The sequence below is a fragment of the Apteryx rowi genome, unplaced genomic scaffold (genome assembly GCF_003343035.1).
Source record: "Apteryx rowi isolate R43461 unplaced genomic scaffold, aptRow1 scaffold_474, whole genome shotgun sequence".
NCBI lineage: Eukaryota > Metazoa > Chordata > Aves > Apterygiformes > Apterygidae > Apteryx > Apteryx rowi.
The window spans coordinates 164,848-192,272 of record NW_020450732.1 but is presented as its reverse complement, the minus strand read 5'-3'; the positions used below and the strand labels follow the sequence as shown (position 1 = coordinate 192,272).

The 27,425-nt window shown below is 36.3% G+C and overlaps 1 protein-coding gene across 1 annotated transcript in view; it reads left to right on the top strand.

Moving 5' to 3' along the window:
• Positions 1 to 27,425, top strand: part of LOC112972101 (CUB and sushi domain-containing protein 1) — a 579,349-nt gene that overhangs the window by 406,261 nt on the left and 145,663 nt on the right. The window contains exons 21-22 of the mRNA XM_026078182.1: positions 1,981 to 2,150; positions 10,757 to 10,913. Of these exons, the coding sequence (XP_025933967.1) occupies positions 1,981 to 2,150; positions 10,757 to 10,913 (327 nt within the window). The remainder of the gene's footprint in view (positions 1 to 1,980; positions 2,151 to 10,756; positions 10,914 to 27,425) is intronic.

The window sequence follows — 27,425 nt, the reverse complement described above, 5'->3', positions numbered from 1 at the left end:
TGCCATTGGTTATCTTCCTTGAACTTAATTTAATTTTGTGTTATGACACAGAGAATATTATTCATGGGTTTTGTCTGAATTGTTTATGATACCTGTTGGTGGTGTGTATGTCTTAGTGGTTTGCATTCAGTCACTGAAACAAGGTGTAGAATACTCTAGGAACATTATGTAAAGAAAAAAAAGACATTTTTTTCTTTGCTTCTTCAGCCTCTGCATTTTAGATTTTTGAAGAAGGTAGATAATAAGACACAACTACAGCCTAAGGGAACATAGAAATATTTATATTTTATCCTTCCTTCCTTCCTTCCTTCCCTCCCTCTGTCCGTCCATCTGTCCTTCCCTCCTTCCCTCCTTCCTTCTCCTCTTCCTTCCCACCCTCCTATCCCTCCCTTCCTTCCCTCCCTCTCCTTCCTTATTTCTTTCTTGAATTTTACTGAATTAATTATAGGAGGTAAATCTAAAATACAAAAAAAGTCAATGTTCTTTAGTCTTTTCAAAAGCAAGAAACACATAATTTTGATAATGCCTGTCAAGGCCTCTGAAATTTAAACTCAATATTTTTAGATTATTTCTATATAAATATAAAACATGCATTTCTCCCTGAAGATATTTACATGAATTATTTTCTGGTGCCTCTAAAGAATACATTTTCAAAGTGGTTCCTTATACATGTATCTGATAAACCATAATCAGGTTTATTAAAATTGTAAATCCCTCCCCCCTTCCCCCCCCCCACACATACACTTCCAAGAATGAATATTTTAATGTCCTTGGAGTCCTAGTCCTGGTCTATTTAACATATACAGAAAAGAAAGGGAAGAGAAGAGAGAAGAGAAGAGAGAAGAACCCAAACTTTTAAACCAGTAGCCTTGCTATAAAAAAAACCCCTGTTCTTTTAGGATTTTGCATTTCTTTATTATTATTATTTTAATTGTTTTATCTTTATGTCAAGCTCTGAATGAACTCTGAATGATGTTCAGGTAAAAATCTGGATGCAACAATACATTTTATCTTTAGGCTGAACAATGAGACCTAAATACCAGTCAAGCGTGTCTGTATTAAAAAAAAAAAAAAAGATTGTAGATAAATATTAGTATTTTATGTTTCATTTGGTGTTTTTAACTCTTTTTTAAGTATCTCAAATGTTTGCTTGAACAGGATGCCAGTTTTCTTTTCTATCCCTTTGGATGTTTTCTGTTTGCATACTGAAATTTATATTACACATTTTTAGTCTTTATTCAGAAAGCAAACTGAGTCCACAGGCTGGAACATGCCACTTTTCTTTATACTCTATCCTTTTCTTTACGAGGGAGTAATGACAAAAACCTCTACTGCTGACAGTGTCTATAAGTTCTCATTCTAGATGGCTGCGAAAAAGACTTATCTACTCTTTTATCTGGAGCTGTCTGCTTGGCCCTGACAGATGTCAATAGATTCTTGGTTTTGTTTTTTATTCCTGGTGGGTGGGAAAAAAAAAATTGAGTACTCTCGATTTATTGCCAGATACTTTAATATCAGCAGTTAATTCCCTGTTTTTTCTAATATTTATTTGTAAAGCTGAGCAGGGGATTAAGTGCAAGCAATGTTACATTTGTTTGATATGCTACCACAATAACTATGTTTCAACAAAACTTCCAGTTTTTATGGAATCAGACTAACCCACATTACAGGTTAGTCTGATTGTAGGACCAAGGAATAAAATGGAGGGAAAGGGGACTAGATAAAAGGACCCAAGTTTTCTTCAGTATAAAAACAAAACATATAATAAATATATCCAGTGAAATGCTGGAGATAGCAACTTTGCAGGGTTTTTTAGGAGTTTGTCCAAAAGATGAAGTCCAAAAGAAACATACTTTTCCTAGACAGCCACTAGCACTTTAGGGTTTTCATAGAGTGTAAATATTACTGAAAATAACCTTTTTTTTCTTGAAATGGATAATTCACTTTTTTTTTTTTTTTTAATGTGTCTATTTTCTGTAGCTGAATGTGGAGCAACTGTCTCTGGAAACGAAGGAACACTGCTGTCTCCAAATTTTCCATCTAATTATGACAACAACCATGAATGTATCTATAAAATTGAAACAGAGGCTGGAAAAGGAATCCGTCTGAGAGCCAGGAGCTTTCAGCTGCGTGAGGGAGATATTGTTAAGGTAAAAAGAAAATTGTTTCAGTTTCTACCATCTTCAACACTCATATGTGTGGACAACTCATTTTAACACTAATTCTTTTTATCTTCATTTCACTTTCTCACACAGAATTTAAATTCTAGCATCACTTTTCTTTATACCAGATTCAAAGAAAATATAACACTGAGTGATATGACATTAAGAGTGCAATGGTATTTATGGAAATATTAAACTACTGTGATGTGCCACTAGAGGGGTGTCCGGGATTCTTTCAGATTCCGTGATTAGTTGTACTGAACTCGAGAGATCATCATTTGTCAAGTGTGAGAATTTAATAGAGCTAAGARGTTATAACAAAGCTAACTACAGCAAAGCTAGAAATATAACAGAACTGAAAATATATATACATATCAGAGCTCTACATTTCAATCATGGGTGCACAGTACAACAACTGCTCTTGCCCCTTCCTTGAGGGCCACCCCTCCGGTATAGTCTTCCCCAGATTTCCAAGCAGTGGGTGCACAGTACAGCAGCTGTTCTTGTCCCTTATGGGCCATCCCTCCAGTATAGTTTTCCCTGGTTTTTCCTCACCAMACTGCTGACACCGGGGCATCCTCACTGACCAGTGGGTCCTCAAGTCGCAGGCCTGCTGACCATGGGTCCAAGTCCACAACAAATGCACGTGGCTTACTCTCTTTTATACCCAGTCAAAACAATGCCAGCCCACAGCTATACAAAGGCCCTGTGGCCTCAGTCAACAGCAGCACCCACATCAACAGGTGACCTAGTGCTCAGCCCACAACACTGCTCAGGTTGGTAGCAACGTGCCCATTAACAGGTTGTTCTGTGGGGAATGGCTCCACAGCTGCGAGGTGTCTATGGTGTGGGTCTGCGGTGTCACTTCCCCTTTGTCTGGACTTGTCAGTGATGGGGTCGTTAGAGGGTGCGCCCCCAGGCTGCAGCAACCCCACAGTGTGGCTGCTCCGGCCATGGTGCACCCGGGGTTTGTTAACTCTCGGGGAGCATCCCAGAGCAAACCCCTCTTGTATGGGCTGCACCATCCAGAGTCCCACGCTTGCCTCTGTAGTGCCTCTCAACTATTTACACTCAGATACAATCTAAAAAGAAAACCTAAAATGTGAAACTATTATGTTGGGAGTTACAAGTGTCTGTATGATTTTCTGTTCACAGTAATATTATAAATGTAGTGTTGTAATTATTTTTAAAAGGACAGTTTCTAATTGCGTATGGCACATTTTTGAAACATTTTTAGTTTCTTACTTTGTCTTTTGCAGCAGTGGTAATTTTGTTTCAAAGTAACTCATTTACTCATTTGAAAAGAAGGAAGCCAGCTAACCTACAGCATTGTAATAATGACTCAAAATGTAATTACGGAAGATGGTTTGCCTTCTTTTACTCTTACTTTGGAGATAACCTTTGAAACACATCCTTAATATATAAAGATTTTGAACATGTAATGTATGCTTATTTACAGTATGCCTATATATTTTTTAAATAATTGCTGCTGCATTTTKTGTATGTAATGAAAATCATGAAATTCGTCTGAAGTGTTGAACGTGCATTAAATTACTCTCTAACTTTTTTTTTTGGTAATTTTTCAGTGTTAATTACCACTTGGAATCATCAAATAAGTCAGAATTCAGTCAGCAACTTGCTGTCTGGGAACTTCATAGCAACCCATTTTAATGTGTTAGAAATTACTGTCTACATTTCTAACCTGATTTTGCTATTTTTATTTGCACTGAATGCTTTCCATAAGTAATTTCAAATATATTATTATTATGAAGCAAATATTGTTTGCCATACTTTTATCCATTTTTCCATTTTGAGAGTCTCCTTATGTAAATAAGAGTGTGATAATTTGAACTTACACTTTTCCTGTGAAGTACAATGCACTGAGAGATATAAGGAAGAAGAGAGAGGRAAAAAAAAGAAAAAAAGAAAAAAGGGAGCTGCCCTTTAAGTACTGGCTTTACTAATATGGGAATTTGTATCTTTGCTGATAAACTTGTTCTTTTTAATAAGTACAAACTGGATTTGACCATGAAATAAGCAAAACCTTAGGAATCTCCAACACTGTTAGAATGTTACATTCAGAAGAGTAGCATTTTCTCCATCTTTATCAACAAAATCATTCAAAATGAATTCTTCCATGCTTGAGTGGGCACCTTGAATGAATCACTGCAAGAACTTGGCTCGTGCTTTTTCTTCCAGAGCGAAGAGAATTGAGTAAGTGGGGAAACCATATGGTCAATAATGTCTATTGCTCCCGTGTTCCAAGGTTTGACAGTGCAGATCCCCCAAATTCTTTTCAATATGAATAGATGCAGTAGACAGCAAAGAACTTAACTGCTCACTGAGCTGTTTGGATACTGTACATAAGTCTCCCAATAGCTTTGCACATACTAAGTTTATAAATAATTTAACAGACTATCTGAAGAGGAAATTCTTAAAAAATTGTGAACAAACATTCAAGAAACTCAATTATCATTTGGAACCTTTCATATGGATGGCAAGCATACTTAGAGCTCTTCCCTGGAGATGTGAGAAAGATTTGCTTGAGAGAAAGTTGTTCCAAGCAATCTGTTAGATTCTTTCTTCTTTTTACAGATCTGTAAGCATCTACACTTACAAATTGTCACATTACTGCTGAGGATCCTAAGGAAACAGAGGCAAAACTATGGCTATGTCCGTTCTACAAGGCCTATTCTCTGTTTCTGAAGGCAAATGACACAGCACAGCTTGAATTTATACAATTAAACTCTCTTCCCCTACAGCCTCTCCATAACTTGTATTTATAAAAATGTACTCTGTTCCTTCTCCGCTCCCAAAACAGGATGGTTCCATTGGAACCAGCTCTYGACCTATGCAAGCCCCCAAATCTTACCCAGGCATCATCTGGAAGACTGCCAATTGGCCTAGGCCAAAATCTTGACTCAAAATGTGCTGGGGGTTAAACAGTGTGGGCAACTAAATTTTAATGCTTGAAGTTATGTCCTGGCTTTGGTTATGTTAGTGATAGTCCGGCTAAGATACTTCTAGTATTCAGATTATATAAACTTATCCATTCAGCCTCTGATTTCTCTAGTTATTTTATGGAACATATTCTTCTAGACTGACTGAAATGCTCTTTCTAGTCTTGCCATGCAGCATAAGGAGATACCGTTTGATTACCACTAAAAAAGAGGCATTTTGTGATAGTTTAAAATATGCTAGCTGAAAGCAGAGAATACTCCAATAACCTAGCATAGAAAGCCATCTAGAAAAAGAATGTTTGTTTCTCAAAATGATGCCAGTTATCTCAGGAACATAAGAAATACCTTGTTGGGTCAGATCAAGTGTTCCATTTAACAGTGTTCTATTTCTGCTAATGGTAATAGGAGGTATTATTTAGGGAAAACATACAAGCCTGGCCGCTCCATTCCCCTTATGCTCCCCCAGCATTCATAGCTGTTGGATTAAGTTAGACAACACTTTGCTGCTTATTCTCTTCATTGTCTGTTATGAACCTGTTGTCTTTGAATTTGTTAGTCCTTTAAATCAGTTGGCACTATCTCCCTCCACTGTGACAACAAAGCCTGGAAGTTCATCCCCTATTGTGTAAAGTTGTACTTTCTTTTATCCCTTTGAAATCAGCATCAGAAAGTTTCATCAGTGTACCCCTTTGCTCTAACAATGCCGGATTTGGTGAATAGTTTTGCATTCACGTTCTCTAATGCCTTCATGATTTTGTAAACCTCGGTCATATGCCTGCTCGGCCTTCTGCTGTCCAAACTTACTCTCTGCTTCTAAGACAAATGCTCTGAAATCATTGCCCTTGTCTGTACTTTCCATAACTTCACTGTGCTCTTCAAGACAGACASAGACCAGAACTATACAGAAGACTCAAGAAATTGGTACTACAAAGTCTTTATAAAGAGGCAAGATAATGGCTCTTCCAACACTCATATTTCAAGGATATGCTAATACTGCATCATCTTGAGGACTAACTGTCAATTTTGTTTGTGCACATTTGGAGTGTTAGTTGTTCCCTCATACAGGATTGCAAATATGTCTTCCTCAGTGATTTCTCAGAGGTCTCTGCTGTATTCCTTTTCCATTTTATTTTTCCTTTTTTTTGGAAGAAATTAGCCTTTTTTATATCAATTAGGAAAAAGAGAAATACCTTATGAACTACAGTGCCTCATTTTTCAGCAGGAAGGGTGATTTCATTCTCAGGGAACACTCTATTTTGTTTCTCTTATTCCCTAAAGTGGTTCAGAAATGTGTCTGAACTGTCATTGCTTGCTCTGGTTATATCCTATTTTAGGCAAATACATACCATCTACTCTCTTTCTTTTCCTTCTTCCCTTTTCTTTCCTGATATGCATGGGAAGGAGATCTGAGCATGTGAAAAAGACAGTCTCTGGCAAGACCTACAGCCTGAGCAACTGGGTTAAGACACTTTCCAAAAGCATACACGTTTGTCACACCACTCCAGAAACACTCTCCCCCACACCTTGGGCAGAGCTGCAGGTATCAAAATCATTTTTACTTTCGTATCTGCACCCTAAATGTGAGCAAGATACCATATAAACACCAGATGTGTTTGTGTTTGCACAGAAGAAAGCCCCAACACTTTGCTTTGCAAGCAGCTTGAATGGGATGCATTAAGGTTTAATATAGGACACCTTCACACCTGATATCTTTGTTTTTGCAGGAAAGATATATAACATCTCAGAAATGTATAATATCACTATTTGTTTGAAGAGAGATCTGTAAGAATTCTCTGAGAATTTAACCTAAAGTCTTAGGAATATGTGCAGGAAGATGCATAGCGATGTCAGGAAGATGTACAGGAAGTCTCTCTCAAGAGACCTTCTCAGAAAAGACTTGTGAGAGTGTTAGTACGCCCACATCAAATGTGTGCCAGGCATGTTCTAACAATAAATATCGTGTAGACAATCGAGCTCTGGTGCCCTTACTCCTACCCTGGACCTGTTTAATTGACAGGCATAAACATAGCTTTAGTGTTCCAGATGTGCCACTTCTAACTCCTAATCTTATTTTTCCTTTTATTTACGTTTGCCTAGCTTGAAAATCTAGCTTTTCATTTTCTATCTGTTTTTATGGTCACTTGCCCAGTGTTGCTGTTAATTTCAGCTGTCTTCTAGGACCTTTGTTTGGAAGGCTACCTGACAAAGTTTTAGAACAATGAGGGTTAGAACAGGTTATACACAATCTGGAGCTAATAACCCTCAAATATGGTTGCAGTCGTTGTGCAGCTCAGGATGCTATATTCTTATACTGACAAGAAATGCTATCAAAATATTTTACATCGGTTATAGTATAAAGCAAGATATTTAGAACTTTGCAGCAAAGCCATCTCTCCCTGCAGTTGGTGCCTAGATCATTACATTCACCTCTCTGTAGCTATAGGGACTCTGAACACTGTGGGAGACAGATTTTGTTCATTTCAAGCTGTTAGACAGCAAGTGGGAGTGCAGGATTTCACCCTAATCTATGTTTTCCAGAACTAGGATTTCTCAAACATCACAAAGACCCATAATTATCTGTGCCTTGGTGATCAAAAAAGTCATCAGGCTTTTTGCTCTAAGACAAGCCTGCCTCTTGAATCTTCATGAAATAATTTCTGATCTCACAGAAACAAAGCTGTATTTGTCTTTTGTTTGTCTTCCTTTCGTGGATACTCCAGACATAGTTAAAGCATGACAAGCCCCATATAATGTTTTTGGTTTCAACATAATCAGAAGAGTTTTGGTTTCAGGATCTGCTCATTCTCTCAAGTACAGCTCAGTTTGCTACTGGATCCTCTTTGTTACAATCTGTTTATGCACAGCTAAACACTCTGTGCTGATTGCAGCTGTTGAAGATAAGTGAACAGTGCTTTTAGTGAATGTCCAACTTTAAGTGCATTAGGTATATCATTTTTAGAGGCTAAATTTTTTAACAAGCCACCTTTGAGGTTCTATACTCAACAATGGAGAGATAAAATCTTTCCATGACAGATTGCTATAATTTTTAAATGCATATTTTAAGATTGGGATATTAGTATACATATATATTTTTTTCTGTTCCATAAGTCTAGCTGAGCAAAAATTGTAATTAAGATGAAAAATAAAAATACTTAATTTTTTTTTTTTTTAGAATAAAAGTTTTTGAGTCAGTAAATGTTTTTAGTTCTGGGGGAGAAAACATTTAACAATAGCCTGTTTTTGTTTGTTTACTTGTTTTTAAAATATAAAAACAATTCCAACTGTATATATTCCACCAGGTTTACTGCTGGCAAAGTAGTAATTGTAAAATTCAGCTGTATATTGAGGTTAAGTGGTGCACAAGAAACAGCAGACAATTTACAAAAATTTCTGATATCAGTAAGATTATGTGCATGAGTAATGATCAAGACTAGTGATTTCAAGGAGAGCACTTGCAGGTTACTACACATGTGAGCAAAGGTTCTTGCAGCTGTGGCAAAGTTTGGACTTGAATTGAGGGGAAAGAAATCATTATTCAGGTAAAGAAATATAAACAGAGTTACCATTTTGAGGCATAGGGCTAAACTGAGTACCTGGGTCATCTGATTATTTTAAAGCTTACGCTTTCTCGGTCACTCAGAGTTCAGAATCCTGACCTCTCTGTTTTAACTGCCACCTGAAGTTTTATCATCCTATAGTCTGAGTACTGTGGGTGAAATCTTCATCATGCAATCACTGCAAATTTGCTAGAGCCAACAGTGAAACCAGAATACAGTTCCACATCTTGCCTCTATTTTGCAAACTATCTTCGTTATTTCTTTATGGCAGAAAAAGTATACTTGGTAATTATAGTATGTGAACTGTATTTTCAGAGTGGTTCTCATAAATGAGTTAAAAATATGCACTATAGATGGCTTAATAGTGACTATGTTTATACTAGTGTTTTAAATGTGTCTCACACATCTCTCCTCTTGCTCTGGAGACAGTCACATGTGACAGATCTCCTCCATATACCAGAACACAGTGATTGCGTGCAGCCTGCCTATTGGGAATGGTCCTTGGCCCATGCTCATTGCCATTCCGTGCCCAAGAATTATTTGGGAAAATATTGCCTGGCCCAAAGTGAAACTTTGCCGGGGACAAGTCAAGGAAGTTATCAGTATAGACAATTGAGTTCCAGTGCTTAAATTTGTACCCTGACACTGTTTCAGTCATTAGAAGAGAGATGTACCCAGTTATGTCTGTAACATCAGCAATTATGGGACCAGAGTCATCGGTTAAAAATAATCAGTTCTTTTTTACTGCTCCTTTCACATGGTTCTTCTTCTCACCTCATTTTTATGTCGTGAGTGGTGTTTTAGTTATACCTGAATGTATCTTGAGAGATACTGTTATCTAACTTGTTGATCATCAGGGTAGTAAGAATATCTACAACATTTAGTAAAGTACAACACCTTCACAGCTGGATGTCTAAAAGTGTGTGCTAACAATGTATGAAACATAAATGATGACCAAAACCTTAAGCATAAATATTCAATATTTTAAAAAGGAAAGTTGTAGTTATTAGCTATTTTTAGTGTGATTGTGGCTTTTGCACTAGATATCTACRGTCACATTAGGCCATATAAGAATATCAGGGTAAATCATCCTTTCCTGTGTATTAGAAACCAATTGGTCAGATTCGTTACTTGCTTTTGTACAAGTATCCACATTTTGGAAATAAAAACCACACTTAAAAAATGCTTATTTTCCGAAGAAAAAACACAGGTAATTTATTTAACATAAATAAGAAATCAGCTTGCTAAATTCATTTTCTGACAAAAAAGCACAGAAGACTATTTTGGGACATTATAGCTGTGAAAATTTTAAAATAAGCAAAAAGAATTTTCCAGCCCCCAGTAATACTAAGTCATTTCTCTAAGTTCTTGTATTTGTGTACAATCAAAAGCACATTTGTGTTAGCTCAGGGATTTGAAAAATCACAGAGGTTAATATTGTCGATTTTGTCTTACATTGAAATTTCTCAATAAGGTAACGTAGTAAATGACATCTCAACATTTAATTTGGAAATAGACTTGCACGTCTCTTTGATGACGTATCAAATGATATCTTTCTTTATTAAAACTGACTGTAAAAAAAGATTATTGCAGGCTCAGAGTCTGAAATAAAAGGTGACAGATTGGCTTTAATACCTGCCTTTGATATCTCCAGACAGGAGAGAACAGAGTAGAATGGGGTTTGCCCTCTCCAGCCCCGCTTCTGTGATGATTTCAGAAGAGACACCTGTGACTGAAATGGCATGGTTTTGGGGTCATGAAAAGTAATCTGAGGTTATAAAATCTTTGAAGATAGTCATGTATAAATAATAAATGTATTCCAGATAAGCTCACAAAACTAAAAAAAAAAAAAGACTATAAAAAGCCTTAAGGGTGGTAAAATATTCTATATGTCATTGAACTGCAAAACCAAGAAAGATATTTTTAAAGTGATATGTACCCCACTATGTGGAAATATTTTTGAGAAACCATTTACAATACACAGCTAACTTTGGAAGTATTTTATGAAAATAAACTAAAATACTTCAAATACTTAAATTTGATGTCTAGTTTTGTACTGTGATTTTGTTTCTACCAGGTGTATGATGGGAAAGACAGTTCTTCCCGCTCTCTGGGAGCCTTCACCAAAGATGACATGGTAGGAGTTATCCTTAATAGCACCTCTAACCATTTGTGGATAGAATTTAATACCAATGGATCTGATACTGACCAAGGATTTCAGCTCACTTACACAAGTAAGTAGCTCACAGATGTGGTCTGATTTACTGTTTTGTGGAGAAATATATATTTCTCAGCTGCAGTGATTTCTTATGATGAAAAGTATTTTCTAGTCTGTACTGTGTTTATGAGATTGAATTTTTATTGCACACACTGCTGGATAGGTATATTTTAAGCATATTACTAAAAGCAAAAATGTAAAATTAGGAAAACATTATTGTTTTGAAGACTTAGCAGTGGGGTTTGAAAATGAGTGAATTGTTACGTATTGTGGGTTGAATATATTAGTGTTGTAGCAGAAAATTCCTGCAGAGCTAGATCTTTAAAAAGGAGCACTCAATTTGTGCAGTCAAATTAAACAAAAAAAAAAAAATCATAAATGAAACTGAAAAGAATAAAGTGTCTCTCGGTGCACACTCTCAATGTTTTCAGACTTCTTGTCAGGATCAGACTGGAGTAGGCTGGAAGGAGACCTGAGTGAACAGACAGGACAAGAAGTTTCATCTGCTTCACAGTCAGGATGATCAAGAGACTGGGATTATAAGGAAGATTCTGGGGAGCACTTGCCCCACAATTTGAGTATAATTAATTAAATATAATTTAGCAGGTGAAACAATGAGTCTTTTAAAAAGTATTCCTGAGCTCTGGAGATAACTAGTTTGCTTTCAACATATGTAAAGAGATATTTTATCTAGGCTTTAAGGAATCTCCAAGTACCCTTTGCCTTTTATTTGTTGACTTTTACATCAGCTTCCATGAACTACTATAGAATCCTGCAGAACAGAACACCATGCTTCAAATTTGTCTTAGGATATTTAAAGGAGCTGTGGCACAGAAATGGAATCATACCTCTTTCATAAAACATCAGTGCGTCTGCTGGCTTTCCCTTTGCATTGGAAACCTGCTGTAGAATCAGCAGAAATCTGTCACCTTCCCTTATGTTTCTGCTATGCCTGATAAATCTGAAATCTCATCATGCTACCTTTAAGGAAAGGAAGGATACTCTGGCTAGATTAAATGTCTTCTTCAAGTATTCTGTTTTTTTTTTTTTTTYTTTTCTTTTCTATTTTCTATGTAGAGGTTATATTTTTTCATTTTATGTTTCAGAGTCTAGAAGGAATCACAAGGCGTATTTACTCTGATTTGTCTGTACAAACCATAGAATTTTCCTTTATGGAAAGGAATGAAGCATTTGTTCTAAAAATAATCTTATTTTAAGGACACTTAGTTTAAGGGTGGTCTGTGAGTTCCTTTTGAATACTGCTATAGTGATCAATTCCATGTACTGTTTAGAAATAGCTTTTTACTTCAAGATGGAATTTGCTTAATTTTTGCATCTAATAGCTAGATTTTGTTACATTTCTGCTTGCAATTCTAATAAAAGTTTCTGTCCTGTACCAAATTTTTCTGTGCAAGCTAGCACAGAGTACTTCATGTCTTAAGTTTTTTTGCCCTGGCTGTTTGATCAGTTTTGAATCTCTGTTTTAAGTTCTCTCAAGTATTTTCACATTTCCTAAAGCCTGTACACACAACTTGACACACTATTCTAGTAGTAATCTTAACGAGACTGTGTATAGAGGCAAGATGACTTTCCTACTTCTACTTAGGGTTTTCCTTTTTTTGTTGCCAAATACATTTATTATATCATATGTGATCATTTTGCAGCAATTTATGTTGAAATGTTTATCTTTGATGACTTTTTGTCCTGCCCACTCTCACATGATATAGTTCCTTATTTGTAAATACAGCCTAATTTCTTACTTTTCATATGTATTTTCAGGAAGCCAAATTCAAGAAAATATATTTGTGAGACAGTGACCATTTAACGATGGATTACATCAACTGTGACAACAACCCCTATTTTTTGTTATTTCAAACCCCTGCAGTGTGGGGCCATTTATAAACAAATACGAGCATAAGATGCATTCCTTTGGGATGCTTTGAAACATGGCAGTAGTGTTCACAGTCCTAGCGGTATTTTGAAGATGAGACATACCAGAAGTGTCCATCCTTGTTGCATGAGATTGGGCTTTGTGATGCATTTCCAAGGCAGTTACTAAAGGAACACATCTGTTTTGTGTTTGGTATATACATCAAATASCAAATGATAATTACCTGTTCGGATTAATCAAGCTGTAGTTTACAGCTGGAATTAACTTCCTGATAGATTACTCTGCAGTTTATTCAACCACTTATCAGATTGAAATATAATGCCAGATACTTTAAAACTGCTGAAAAAAAGAAAAGAGAGAGTGGTAAAATGAGGTTACACTGAAGGAAATGAGAAATAAACATGCTAGAATGAAATTTCCTAATGAATATTATAAAACTGTTTAAAAGAGCTGGAAAAAGTGATGCTTTAGTAAATCTAGTGGTAAATCATTCTGGTTATCTCCTACCTAATTGCTGAGTTCTGGCTGCTGACAAGGGATATATCAGCTGCCTTTAACTGTTGGTTTTAGTGTTTTTTTCCTATTAATCCTATAGAAATTAACAATAGTGCAGCTGAGAAATTTGAATTTTAGAACCTGTGTAATATATTATTAAAAAGACTAACCTCAAGGTTACTATTCCAGTTCTGTGCAACTGCTTTTTTGTCCTTTTTAACGTGTTAATTCTGTGGATGATGCTAAGTTTACAAATACAACAATAGAAAAGGTACAACTCCACATGTAAAAATATAAACTTACACATGTCATAACCACAAGTGATTTTGGTGTGACTTTTATTTGCTTAGATGAGAAAATGTCAGTACTTCTTTCATAATTTCAGTTTTATGATTTTTTGAGGAATATTTTTTTCAATCCAGTTATAACTTTTCTGCTTGAGACATCTCTAGTTGCTGTGGGGAAGAGGTGTAGCCTTAGGCATTCCCACAGCTGCACCTACCTTTCCTGGTCTCTGATTAGCAGGAAGATTTTGCCATTCTGATGTAAAGGTGCCAGTGCTTTGTGCTATCTTGTCAGTAGTATTTAACCTTAAAGTGACATTCAAATTAAAATGAAATCTTACTGATGCCACAGAGTTACAGACAGTAAAGGCAAAACAGAGTTGTTTGGTAAAAGTAGCAGACTGCAACTTTAAATAAAGAGCAATGCGATACAGCCTGTGAATGATAAGCAGGACAGTCTCCCTGCAGTGTCTAACTGCTCTGCTATCACAGCCCTGACACGAGAGGAATTTTAATGCAGGCTCTGTTCTCCATAATATTCACTCGTAATGTGGAGAACTGAACTAACTGCAAACATTCCTCTCACTTGTGCTGCAAGTGCTTTCTTACTACTGTTATTTAATCCTCATTCATTGAATATGTTATCACCTTTTCTTAGCTATTGGGGAAAAAAAAAAACAGTCCCTCCACACTTTATACCAGACCATATGCAAGTATTCTCTGACACTGCGAGAGCTCCATAATGCTGAGTACTCCGTGATCTATATGGAGTTGTACAGGATCTCTTTTTTATTCCTGTTCATATTTTGTTCACATCTTCCAAATGATATCCTGAAGTTAATAGATTGCCATGTGGCTATCTGTATGTTTCTTGTTATACTTTGAATTTTACTGGTATAGTGATCACTCTTAACTCCTGCAAAAATTTCTTCTACAGTAATTGTATATAAGTGTCTCCTATTTGTTGCACATAGACATAAATATTGAAATTGCTTTCACAATTTCTGTTTGCCAGTTGCTGTGCAGCTGTTTATCTTTTACAGCCATTGCTGTTTAGTTATAGTCATGCTGTACATGTGCAAAATTCATAGAAGGAAACTAAAAATATAGACACAATCTTCATGTCAATAGACACTACAGCAAAAGACAGTGCCTGTGCTTCCTGATCAAATCCTCGTCTGCCCTTGTTCTTTCTCAGTAGAAGTTCCCACATATTTGAGGAGAAAAAGACAAACAAACTTTGCCATCACAGTATTGGCTAGAATTCTCAAACCTCTTTTCATGGTGCCTGAAGATATGTGTCTACTTTCATGATACAATCCATCAGTGTCCTCAGAAAATATTCCCAAGTTGTGATGTGCCAGGAACATTACCACTGTGTAGAGTTGCTCTTTGGCTTCTCCATAGACCTGAAGGCTTTCACCAAGTTCCTTGAACTTTTCAATTTTGAATTAGGACTTGCATCAAATTCTATTGAGTCTAGCTAAAAGAAAAAAAAAAGTAAGATTATTCATGGTTTGGGTTTTTAAAAAACATATTTTTAATATTTTTATAGTATTTATCATCCTCTGTATTTAGTATGTATATTTAGCGCTTGTACAATATTATTTTCATTGATCTCAAGATACACACTCCAGATTGAGAAAACAGATTGTGAAATACATTTCTCAGACAGGATACACTGTTGTGGCATTTGTACAATTCTCTTATTGCTAAAGGTTTAGTTCTAATTTTCAGTTTAAGTTCTGAGTTATAAACATTTTCTATGCCTACATCTTTCAAGGGCTGGGGAAAGGTAGAACATGGAAGGTGAATCTAAATTAGATACATTTAGATAAATGGTTTATACGTGGAAATTAATTTATCAGAATCCTGAATTGAAATTTAATTCAGTTCATTTCCTATTGTGCAGTACTTGAAAATGTTAGGAGAATGTCAGTGAAAATAATGTTATGRAGCTACAGACTTGGTTAATTTATCCTTGCACACAAACAGACTCAAATTCTGAAAATAGTGGCTTTTCCTCAGGCTGTATTTTGTCAGTTGAGCAGAATAAACCAATAATGAAAAGAAGCTCTTGTAGTTTCTTTTCAATAACTAATTAGAGAACCTTTACACACTGCARTAAAAATGTAAGACAAAAGTAAAAGCAGACAATAAAAGGCATAAATCATTAAATGAATGTGTGCCAACCTATATATAATATGTAAAGACTTTCAGAAGTCATTTTAGTACCAGTAAATTATGTTTAACCCCAGGTTAATCTAAACTGTATTACATGCATAGAAAAACTACGCTAAAAAAAAGTTAAAGTTACAAAATTGAGAACTAAGAATTCAATAAAAGCCAAAATTAAGATCCATTTGAAATTTTAATGCAGCCTACTTGTGCACATGAATTATCATACCCTGTTTAATAACATGATCACATTTTATTGTTTTATTGTTTTCGCCRGGAAAGGAAACTGTCTTCTGCTTCCGATATGTTCAATACCTACATAATCCAGCCTCATTCTTAAAGCCGTGTTTCACTTATGCACTGAATGATATATCTATTCAGGTGAACATGATCAAGGAACATTTAAAAAATCTTATTCTGTGAAATCAAAAGTTTTCACAAGATTAGGATGAATTTACATTCATTAAGTCCTAAAGCATAAAAAAAAAAAATGAATGAGTCATTCAGTATTTTCAGTATGAAAGTCTTTCCTGGGGTTTTCCATTTGATGAATTTCAAAATATCTGTGCTTTTGCTTTTGTTTTGTTTCTTCCATTCAGAATGAAATTATATTCAGTTTCTTAAGGATTTCATTGAACACTTCTTTCTCTGTGTGGTTCTACCTAATGGAAGAAGTGATTTATCAAACTGTACAGTCTAAAAAATAATTTGCATAAAACTAGTACTTAAAGAGTTTGTTTTTAAAAGCAAAAAAACCCATGATGCTTATTATGTACCTATTTCTCAATATACATGTCATATAGTTGCCTGTTTACATGTCAAGTTTTTGCCTGGAATCAAAGTTCCAATGCCCCAAAACTAAATAAAAAAACCCTTCATCTTATTACCAAGTAAATAGAAAACATGAAGACCTCTTTTGCAACAGAGAGTTTGCATGGAATTTAAGCGTACATTTCATATCATCACAATCAGTATTGTGTAATATGTATTTTTAAAGCCGTATTTTAATTTTCTGAAACTTTCTTGCAAAGAAAGAAAATCAGATTATGACTTTTTTTTTWAAAAAAGCTATACGTTAATCCAGAAAGCTTATAATTAAAAACCAAAAATTTATGTCAACTTACAATATGTCAGTCTTGCAATACTCCCTATTTTTAAGGTCGTTTGCCACTTTTCATTGAAAGACTCTCTTTTAAGCACCGATGAAACTGCTCAGTTTAACTTCTGAGGACAGCGTTGGTAGACAGAATAGCTGCCAAATAGCTCAGTATTTTGTTTTCTGAATTGGGAACTAGGAAAAGCATTTTGTTTGGTGCATGTTAAGAATTGTGTTAACCTTTTCATTGAAGAGTTGTATTATCCCATGCTTTGGAGAAGAAAATGCTGTCATGCTGACATTTGTGTTCTAGTTTGGCCTTTTACCCATCCCAGAAAAATTTACCCAAACTTGTGAAGGTATAAATTTTTAGGTAGGTAGATATTACATGTAAAGCACTTGAACAAGTCCAACCTTATGAATGAGCACTCAAAAGTATTGTTCTTTAATGAGCACTCTCAATGGTTCTGTATCAGGATGGAGATGAATACTTTACCTCCTGTTCTCTGTGCTGTCTTGTGGGTAGCCTGAGAAAGCAAGGATAGTGCTGTTTCATTGCAATACCAAGGAGATAAAAGCCAGACTGGGGGAGGAGGGAAGAAGAGAGAAGGAAAAGAATAGATTGGCACCTCTCACATTTCCATGACTGCAGTTTGGAATGAGGGAAGCTGGAGTGCCAAACCAAGGAGACTTGAGCAGAAGCGCAGCAGGCAGGAAGAGAATCTCGGGGTACAGTTTGAGACAGAAAGACTGGGGCACACATGTAAGAGAGGGGGAGAGCAGGGCAAGCTCTGCAAGAGACATGGGAAGCATGCAGAGTGCAAATTTGAGACTGCATTGGCAAGAAGAAGGTTGGAAGAAGGTATAGAATGAAACAACTGGGAAAGGGAGAAGTCACAATAAATAGAACAGTAATGATGTTAGGATAGGGATACTGGCAAAATAGCATGTGATTATTAGACCATTATCTCCAAAAACACTTGGAGTGAAATCCAGGCTTGTATGTGAAGTAGACACAATGCTTAAAATTTATATATTGTAAATATGCAAACACAAAATAAATAACAAAGAGGGTTTTTTTAAAACCTCTGAACATTTCAGAAGAAAAACATTTTATTTAGTTCTCAGATATTACATAATTTATCATCCCTGAATCACAGGAATTATCCCTCTGTGCATGGGATTGGAAAGAAGAAAGATGTTAGCTATCTCTTATTTTCAGCTAAGGAAAAAAAAAGTTGTGTGGGGTTTTAGAACATGCGAAAAGGTAATTTGTTAGAGGTTATTCTAATTTGGTTCTGATAATTGCCAGTTATATACCCTGTAGAAGGACTTTTGGCTTTTCTTTGTATGGGCCAGATATTCTCATCCAGTCTAAAGCTGCTATGTTTCCCTGTTGTAATTTCATAGCTACTATAAAGAAAAAAATGCTGCTTTTTAAAATCTTCCTGCTGTAAAGTTTAAAATAGTATTATACTTTGAATGTGGAAAAAAATGAGGGGAATAGCAGAGATCATCATAGGTGTCCTGACGAACGTGTTGTTTTACATTTATATTGAAATTATATTGTTAGCATATGAAAGTAAGTTTTTCAGTAATGCTTATTCAAGTGGGCATCTTAAGCATATTTGTTTCTGATCTGCTGATGGTTGCATCCTATCTATAGTAAGTGATTTAAATTTGCAAATAAGTTTCAACTCAATTCATAATCTCAGAAATGCTGGCCTAAAGATTGTTACTTTAATATTAAAGAGGTGATGACATTTGAGGCACTATTTCTAAGAGCTTAATGAGAAAATACCATGCCAATGAATTTTTCAATGCAGTGGCTTAAAGGACAAGACTTCTGTACTACCTCAACCTGAATTTTTTCTCTCCTGATTTTTTTCCATCTATTTCTATGTGACAGTGTGCTTCCTCCCACCCCGCAACCTGACCTTTTCACCTCAAGACCTGGCTCTTTCCCCCGTCCCCAGGCGATAACCACCAGTAGTGGTCGTGATGGGTGCTGCATCCGGCTCAAAGCAGAGAGAGCGTGGGGAGACAGATAATAACGCAATAGCCAAGGGCTAACTGAGCATGCACCAACCCAAATATGGCTGGTATGCAAATATGACTATGAGTCAATGATCTGACCCCATAAATAAGGTGGCAGCCCAGAGCCTGTTGAGCTCTCCTGCACAGCAGTTGGGTGCATGCCAGGATCTCCCCTTGAGCAGGGACGCCTCTCAAGGTTACTCCTCGAGGTTGAGAGATCCCTTACCCACGACAGATCCTCAGTAAGTGACTAATAGCGCACTGAAACTTTGCTAAGTTGCATCTCTGATTGACTGTGCACATAATCCTTTAGACATAAACAGYTGAMCAAGTCTGGGACTAAGGTTGGATCCAGCTGCACCYAGAYTCCTCTGAGAAGGAGTTTGGAAAGCAAGGGGGTCCACTCTGAACCTCGCGACTCAAGGGGAGGACCTCCTTGACAATTTCGTCTGACCCTGTCCTCCACGCAGTAAATAACCGAGTGTACCTTGCCATCGAATCTTGTTAAACCGCTGTCTTATTTACCATTGAACTTTGTTAAATAACTGTCTCATCTCAATAAAACATATTGCTGCTTCTCTCTTATGAGTGAAGTGCATCGCTCCTCCGTGACATTCTATAAAGCCATTATAAATAGACTTAGCCATTATATGTATGTGTAATTGTACTTAAAGAGTTTTAATTGGAATTTGTCCCCAAAGCATGCGCATTTCCTGCACTTTTCACAGAAAGATTCCTGTTGCTTTGTAGTGTTGAATGTCCTTCAGCATAACGTAGGACTTACCTTAGTAATCATTTCCTCTTGGAGGAACTTTTCTAAGTTCTGCATGAGTAGAAAGTGACATTACTGACAATTTCTTTCCACTTATGTAGTTACCAAAATTTTCCCACCAGCAGAAAGTCCTGTTTGAAAGATTATGACTCTTGAACAGAACTGCCAGTATCTTACTGTTCTTTTCCTCTGGTTTTCTTGCCTACTTTGGCCTCATGTTGGATGCCAAATGTTTATTTCTCAACCCTATCTGTTTTGGGAAAGAGAAGCTGCAGCTGGTTTGTCAAGATCTGTTTAACAGAATGAGTATGCGATATGGGCAACCACTGGCATCATTATCCAAATAATTGTCTTATTGTTAAGCAGTGCCTTAAGTCAGGTAGCTGATCTGCACTTGGAAACCTAGAATGATGGATTTATTTCGTGCAATCTCCTTCTTGCTGCAGTTCTAAGCCTAAGATTAAGGTCTTTTAGCTGCTTCAGTGCTGATTTGCTGACTGTTAAATTTATGGAAAGTACAAGCTATAGCAACCTAATTATAAAATCTAAGCAACACAAATGTAAAGACATCACTAGTCAGTTCCTTACTCTACATTCTGTTAGACAAAAGCAACTTATATACGTGTAAATTCTCTTCCGGCTTTTTTAAAATTAGAGATTCTCAGTCATTTAAGTATGCCCAAGACAAAAAATTGATTTTAGCTTTTCTCTGACTGATTTTTTATCGTTATGAATACCATTGAAATGATCTCTTCTAAGATTACTCATATGAAATATATTACATAACCATTTGCTTTATTTTGAAATGAAACAGAGTTTTAAAAATTATATGAGTTTTCAGGAAAAAAAAAAAAGGCATTTATCCAGAACTCACTTGGTAGGATTTTATCAGGTCTGGTGCAGGAATGTGACTATTTTCTCCTTTCTCTTCATTATATTATATGATTTTAACTTAATTATTCTATATTCAACAGATTAAGACCCAGGTTACTGCCCTAGAATCTACTTCTTTTTACATTTTTATCTTCAGAGATTGGCAATAAATAAGGAACAAGTTTGTCAGTCATTAGAACAATATATTTCTAATTATTTAAAAATGTAAAAAAATTATTTAAATGTAAAATCAAGATTATTCATTTAAAAGTTCATATATAGTATTAAAATTACCCTGCCAAAACTTTCTATATATGATATATGAATCAGATTAGGAATTCAGATACAGATCAAAGTACTATAAGGACAACAGACAATTAAGGAAGATGAATGCTACAAACYAATTCGTTGTTACTCCTGCCACTTCCATAATGTTAGTAGCTGAGGAAAGTTGCTTAAGACAGAATGATGACAGGTGGACAAAACTGATGTACTTCTCATTTTCTAAGATGCTTRCCACAGGATATTTAGAACTTGATTTTGACACGTTGGGCATCAGTACCGCTAACTAGGACTACAGGAGTTGTGAGCAGATTGTCTCCCATAGCAATGTGTGAAAGAATGAGCACAGTTGCAGAGGGTGAGGGTCTTTGACTGTCGGTCCTGTCTATACCACAGTGTTTTTTATAACCAATCTTTTTCTATGTTTCAATCTGTTATGTGGGAAAAAATTTCTTATGTCTCACTGAAGAAGAAATGCTTAATGTTCATGGTGATTTGAATGCTCTAAGAGTGAATATTCTAGAAAGGACTATGAGAAAATGAATGCAGTTGTAGTCACTGAAGGATTTGGTAGGTATCAGGCAAAGGAACCAGATAGAGAATCTCATGAAAAAAAGTATTTTTCACATTATTTCTTCTCTTTTCTTGCCCTCCCCCCCCCAAAAAAAAAAAAAAAAGGTCAGACCCAGTGCCCTTCTCACAAGTAACCTACAGAATATTTTTAGGTACTGACCATATCAGCCAATTCCCTACTGACTATAAAGGGGGCTTAGGCATGAAACATTCCTAAAAGGTACCTCTCTATGGACACTTCAAGTTGGGGTTCTTAAACTCAGACTGAATCCCTCCATTAATCCCAGCCTCTATTACATTGAGTATATATTATAATTTATTACTCATTTGCTTGCTGATTTCAAAGCTTACTTGTATGCTTTCTATGTATGCACTGTAATCATCTTGATACAGACACATGTATTTGCATGCCAGTCTCTCCTTTTCATTTTTGGTGCTACTTCAGCTTGCAAGGATTGTTATTTATTACAAGAATTTTGTTTTTATAAAATGATCATATACAAAAAAAGTCTTCTCTTACCTGTTTACATTTGTCTAATCTGTTTTCTAAATTTGTAAACACTATCTTTTGTATGTGTGGATGTTATGACTGAAAAGGGATCATAAAGAAAAATGTGGATTGAAATTGGCAGCGAAAGGCTTTGAAAATTTTGTGTAATATAACCATTTAGTTTCTTTTTCATTTTATGTTCAAAAGACCTTTTGTTGAGAACATGTATTAACACCACTTTTTAAATCATGGATATTTTCTTACATGCTGCTTATGTCAAGAAAAACTACTGAAATTCCCATTGGAATGTATTATTCATTGAAAGACTGCCTCATCAGCATGGTCAAATATTAATTGGTATAAGCTTGCAAAGCTTTTGAGGAATTAAAAGTGTATGTCTCAGTCTCCMAAGGACAGTTATACATAGAGGCAGGTATCATTACTTCTAGTGAACTGTTTCTGCTGTACAAGCATATAGAATTATGTCAGTTTATTTGAAAAAAATTGACTCATTTGCTCTCTTTCATATGGTCTTAGAATGTAAAATACTTAATCATCAATATACAAAAAAATTCCAGCCCCCCTGCAAAAACTTTATGGATCCAAGAGAAAGAGGGAGGCCTGGAACTACTTTTGTCCTAATGCATACAGTCCATGCTCAGACCTAGGCTCTTTGCAAGTTAGTGCATCTGGTAGTAATCTAAATGGAACAGAGCACCACCCTTCCCTCTTGGATGCCTGAGATGCTCTTGAAACCCCCTATTTCCATTATTCTTCTCTTTAACAAAGGTTGTAAAGTGATGGATAAAAGGTGCAACCAAGTTCCCAGAAGTTTGCTGAATAAACAGAATACTTACAAAATGAGTGTTTTCTGATACCTCACTGTAGCCATGTTATCCAGACATGTCTCTTTCTACAGACTTTTCTGTAATTCTGATCATGTAAAGATTTTGTAGTTGGCATGTTCTCCAGCACATAATGTAGACTGCTCTTTTTTTTTTCTTACAACTGTAGATTTCAATATCATATAAATGATTCAAAGACACAATGAGAATACCAGGAACTCTCATTTTGAAATTGCATTGACTTAATTAAATAGATTATGTTAGGGATGTTTAAGATGCAACAACTTCTGAATGAGTATTTGTTGGCATTTACATGCATTTGGAAAGCCATCACAGTCCCAAAACATTAACTCAAGTATCATTTCTTACTTTTAATTACTTTTTGGTAGTTCAAAAATGATTCTGTGTAAAACATATAGATTATGTTTATGAGCTTAAATTACTTCAGATTTTGATAACCTTTTTAAATATGAAGACAACTTATTATAGCTGCATTTGTATTTTGAGGTACGTACTGAATTAGTATTTTTAAATGTGTTTGCCCTTTTTGTTTTTGTAGTTAGCCCAAAACTTTTTGTCACATCATTTTCACAAACTTCAGATACATTATACATAATTTATGAGCTCTGTCTTCTGTGGCAGACTGAAACAAAAAGACAACAGTACCTTTTCTGTGAGCAGGGCGCAGGCCAACTTGTGGTGTAGTATGTACTAAAATTATTAGAGATTACTGAACATTCTTTGGAGTCCCATAGGTGGTGCTTTTAGTCCTTTAGTGCTTAAAATGAGAGCTCCAAAACTCTTTTACATTCAGAAACTTAAAAACCCTCATAGCTTGTCTTGTGATATGTGGGGATTGGTGATGTTGCTATTTTAATAGTATGTCCCCTTATGTAACAACCATTAGTATTTATAGGAAATAATATGAGCACAGAAGCTGGGCTTTTGTTTCCAATTGCAGTTTCCTGATTAGAGAATGCCTACAACTACAGCATCAGCTGATTCCTGGTTAAAAGGTGTCAGGATCCTGTTCACTTTTTGCTAGTGAAAGGTTGTGCTAGAGTAAGAACAAGAATGATGGTGACAGGCCAAAGGGCCTGCTCCCAAGCCCCRGCTGACACACCCTTGGCATGTCAGAAGCCTTGACCCAGATGGATCTCCTGGTGGAGGATGTGGTTGTCTGGTTCTCAGGATGCAGGAAGTATTGGGCTGGAGGCAATGGGAGCCTCACTTGTGGTGGATGTGCACCAGTCAAAGCAGTAAGCTGCCAGGTGAAGGAGCTACAGGAGGTTGTAGCATCAGGGGGATCAACAGGACATTGGCTGGGTCTTAAAGAGGCCTTGCAGAGACACAAATGTAACTCCCACATTGCAAATCTCACATTGTAAGGAAGAACACCTCAGGGCTATGCTCAAGCAAGCAATGGATGGGGACCGTGAAGGTGGGGAAGGCTGGAAATGTGTGATTTCTGGAAACAAAATGGAGGTACCTTCTGTCAGGGAGCAGCAAGGACCGGCTGCTCCCAGTGGGATGGGGAGCTTGGTGCAATAACATGGCCAGCAGGGCAACAGCCTAGCCAGCCAGGGCCCGTCCTACCATTCCTGAGTGAGGCAAGCAGAGCAGGCCCGGGGGTGGCAGCTGGGATCAGAGAGTCCAAATCATCAAGTGAGTCCATAGTAACAAGGCAGGTCCAAAATCAAGCTGGGAAGTCAAGTCCGGATCAGGTCCAGTGAGGGTAATGAGGATTAGACACACTGCAGTGATTGTTGGCAGCTTCTCAGCAACAAGGCAGGTTCAAGGGCAAGCTGGGAAGTCAGTCCACAGGTCAGGGTGTGAACAAACCAGGTCCATGGCCAGGTACAGGCATACTTGTGATGGAATTGGAGACAGGCACACCTATGAGTAGCTCAGACGGGGACTGAAGTCCCAGACCTGAGCTTAATGGAGCTCCTGGGCCATTCAGCAGGGTGTGTGCATAGAGGCCCCAGTTCAACCTAGTCAGGACCATTAAGGCCTATTAGTGTACTCAGTGTCTCACTGTAGCCAAACTAGTGAGACAAGGTTTGGATAAATGGGTAGAAGTAAAGTGGGTAGAAGATTGGCAAGACCATCTGGCACAAAGGTCCAAAATTCAGCTGGCAGTCAGTCACTAATGGCACTGGGACCAGTATTGTTTAACGTCTTTGTTAATGACTTGGATAATGGGATGGAGTGGATCCTTGGCAAGTCTATGGATAATACCTAATCCCCAGTTAGGACTGGCTGATACACTGAAAAGTGGATCTGTGGCATTTTATGGCAAATAGCTATACAGGACTGAACAGTTGTTCTGAATCAGACTTAAAACCACTTGGAATCCTGAAGTTGTTGGAGAAATTTAAATTGCTCATTACTATAAACAAAAGTATGTAATCTAGTATCAAAATTAACATCTATGTGCTCTCACTCATCCTCTGGAGGCACCTGTTATTCGTGATATAAAGGGAACCTGCTTTCCATATTTAAACACCTAAATTAGAGATCTAAACTTTTGCAAATACCCCAACTGGCATTTGTCTTCTTAAAATGTCTTTATAGTTTTATCTGATAGGCTTTCTTGCTAGAGTTCATGCTGCAAATTGAAAGGTGCAGAGTTCACAGAAGATACAACTTTGATTCATGCTTTCTTTGAATTTGTGAGAAAAAGAAGTGCTTCTCACCCTCCAAATCCCCCCCCTCCTTTTTTTTACAGCTTAATGGTTATAACATTCCTTTAGGTTGGATCATATCTGGGGATATCGTATCGTATCTGTAATGAGCGATCTATATCATACCTAGATCTATAATGACCTATATCGTACCATATCTATAATGATCTCTACATATATACATATGTAGAGATATTATACATAATAATCTACATATATTACAGATGTCAATAATTTGTACTCTGGAAACTGATATTTCTACATTCCCGATTATTTACATCAAATATGACGGAACAAATCACTTTGGACAAATAGTGTCAGGAGGCAATAGCCAGTCATCAAGATGCATTCTGGTTGGTTTTGTTTTCATTTATCCGGATTTTATTCATTCATTGTTCACATAATCCTGTAGTGAACCTCACGAGTAAGATTATTGGCAGAATTTGTCTGACTGCTGGCACATTTCAGTGCGACATAAACCAGAGTGCTGTGATTGTATGGAACTCTTCTGACCATATACCCCCACTGTGAAAGTTCACAGCATCGACTTTAACAAGGTCTGTCACAGCATTTCAACAGTCAGGTTCAACAGCAATATGGCATTTTATGGCAGATGACACCAGAGCATGTACAAGAGTGTTGGGGARAAATGAATTGGAAAGATATGCTCTTGTGTGTGACAGGAAGGGGAAAAAATCATATAAGGGAAGAGCTGGAAAGGTAGCCTGCCTGAAAACATACAGGAACAAGATCCTGCTATATTTGCACACAGTTAGCAGTACCTACTTGCATGTGGAATACCCTGATTTGTAATTGGCCTCCTGAAGAACAGATAGTACTGCTTGTGGAAAAGCACAGTGAACTTGTGGCCACAAGTTATTAACTATGATCCTTATATTTTTCTAGAGTGTACATGAAGTGGCATTTTGAAAATTTGACATAAAAACCAATAATTTGCATACTGGTTGACGTATTTCTATTATCCAGATACAAATGTCAATAATACTCTTTATTTTGTCATAATGAATGTTTGTACCTCATATTTTTTTTTAGGCACARTATTGTGAAAACAGTCCTAAAAATTCACAGAGTACCACTGGACTTTTCCTAAATTAGCAAGGATTAGAAGTATAAAGCACTAAAATCAATATTAATTTTCCAAAGTAGTATTTTGATAAGAATATCTGAATAATCTAAACAGAACAGCAAATACTGAAGGGTTTAGTATCTCAAGAATATTTAAAATTTTAGGTCTTGTTTATTTATTTCTGATTAAGTATTTCTATTTGCTTGTTTATTTTTRTGTATCATGTGTATGTGAAATGGGAAATTAAATTCTGATACCTGAAACAGTGAGTTACCTTCTCTACAATCAGTTTATATAACGCTTTACCCGCCCCCCCCTCAAATTTGATTAGATTTGAGTATAAAATAGACTGATGGAAAATCGTAACACCTTTTCTGTTATGAATGTCCCCAGAGAGTCTCAAAAATAAGATTTAAATGCACAAGCTAAGAAATTCTTGTATGTACAGCTGAGGTACTCATGTTTATTTTTTCTTACAACTTGCAGAGGTATCTTGTCTTTAACAGACACAGAAATACAGTTCAGCAAGTGATTGTATAGTATGAAGTTCTTGAAGAAACAAGTGATTCACCTTGTGCTAGTGCTGTTGATAGGTGAAAAAGTCCACATTTGGAGGATGTCACTTCAAGAAGAACAGTAAAAGTATGTTAGATTTAGAGGCTTCATCTACATTTATGGTATTTATATTGAAAATGCAAATGGACAAAATCTGCCAGATTTTCATTAAATTTTGATCTGATTGAGCTAGACCAGTCTGAGGTGAAGGAGAGGAAGAGTCAGGAAGTAATTAATTTACTCTTCTGTTATTGCACCATTAATTGAATTTTATGTTAATAACAGAAGTTCTAGCCATATTTTATTTTAGTTTTGTATATACAGTTATATGCATACATACATAAACACTTGTGTTATGAAAGTCAATATATTTTAACATAAGA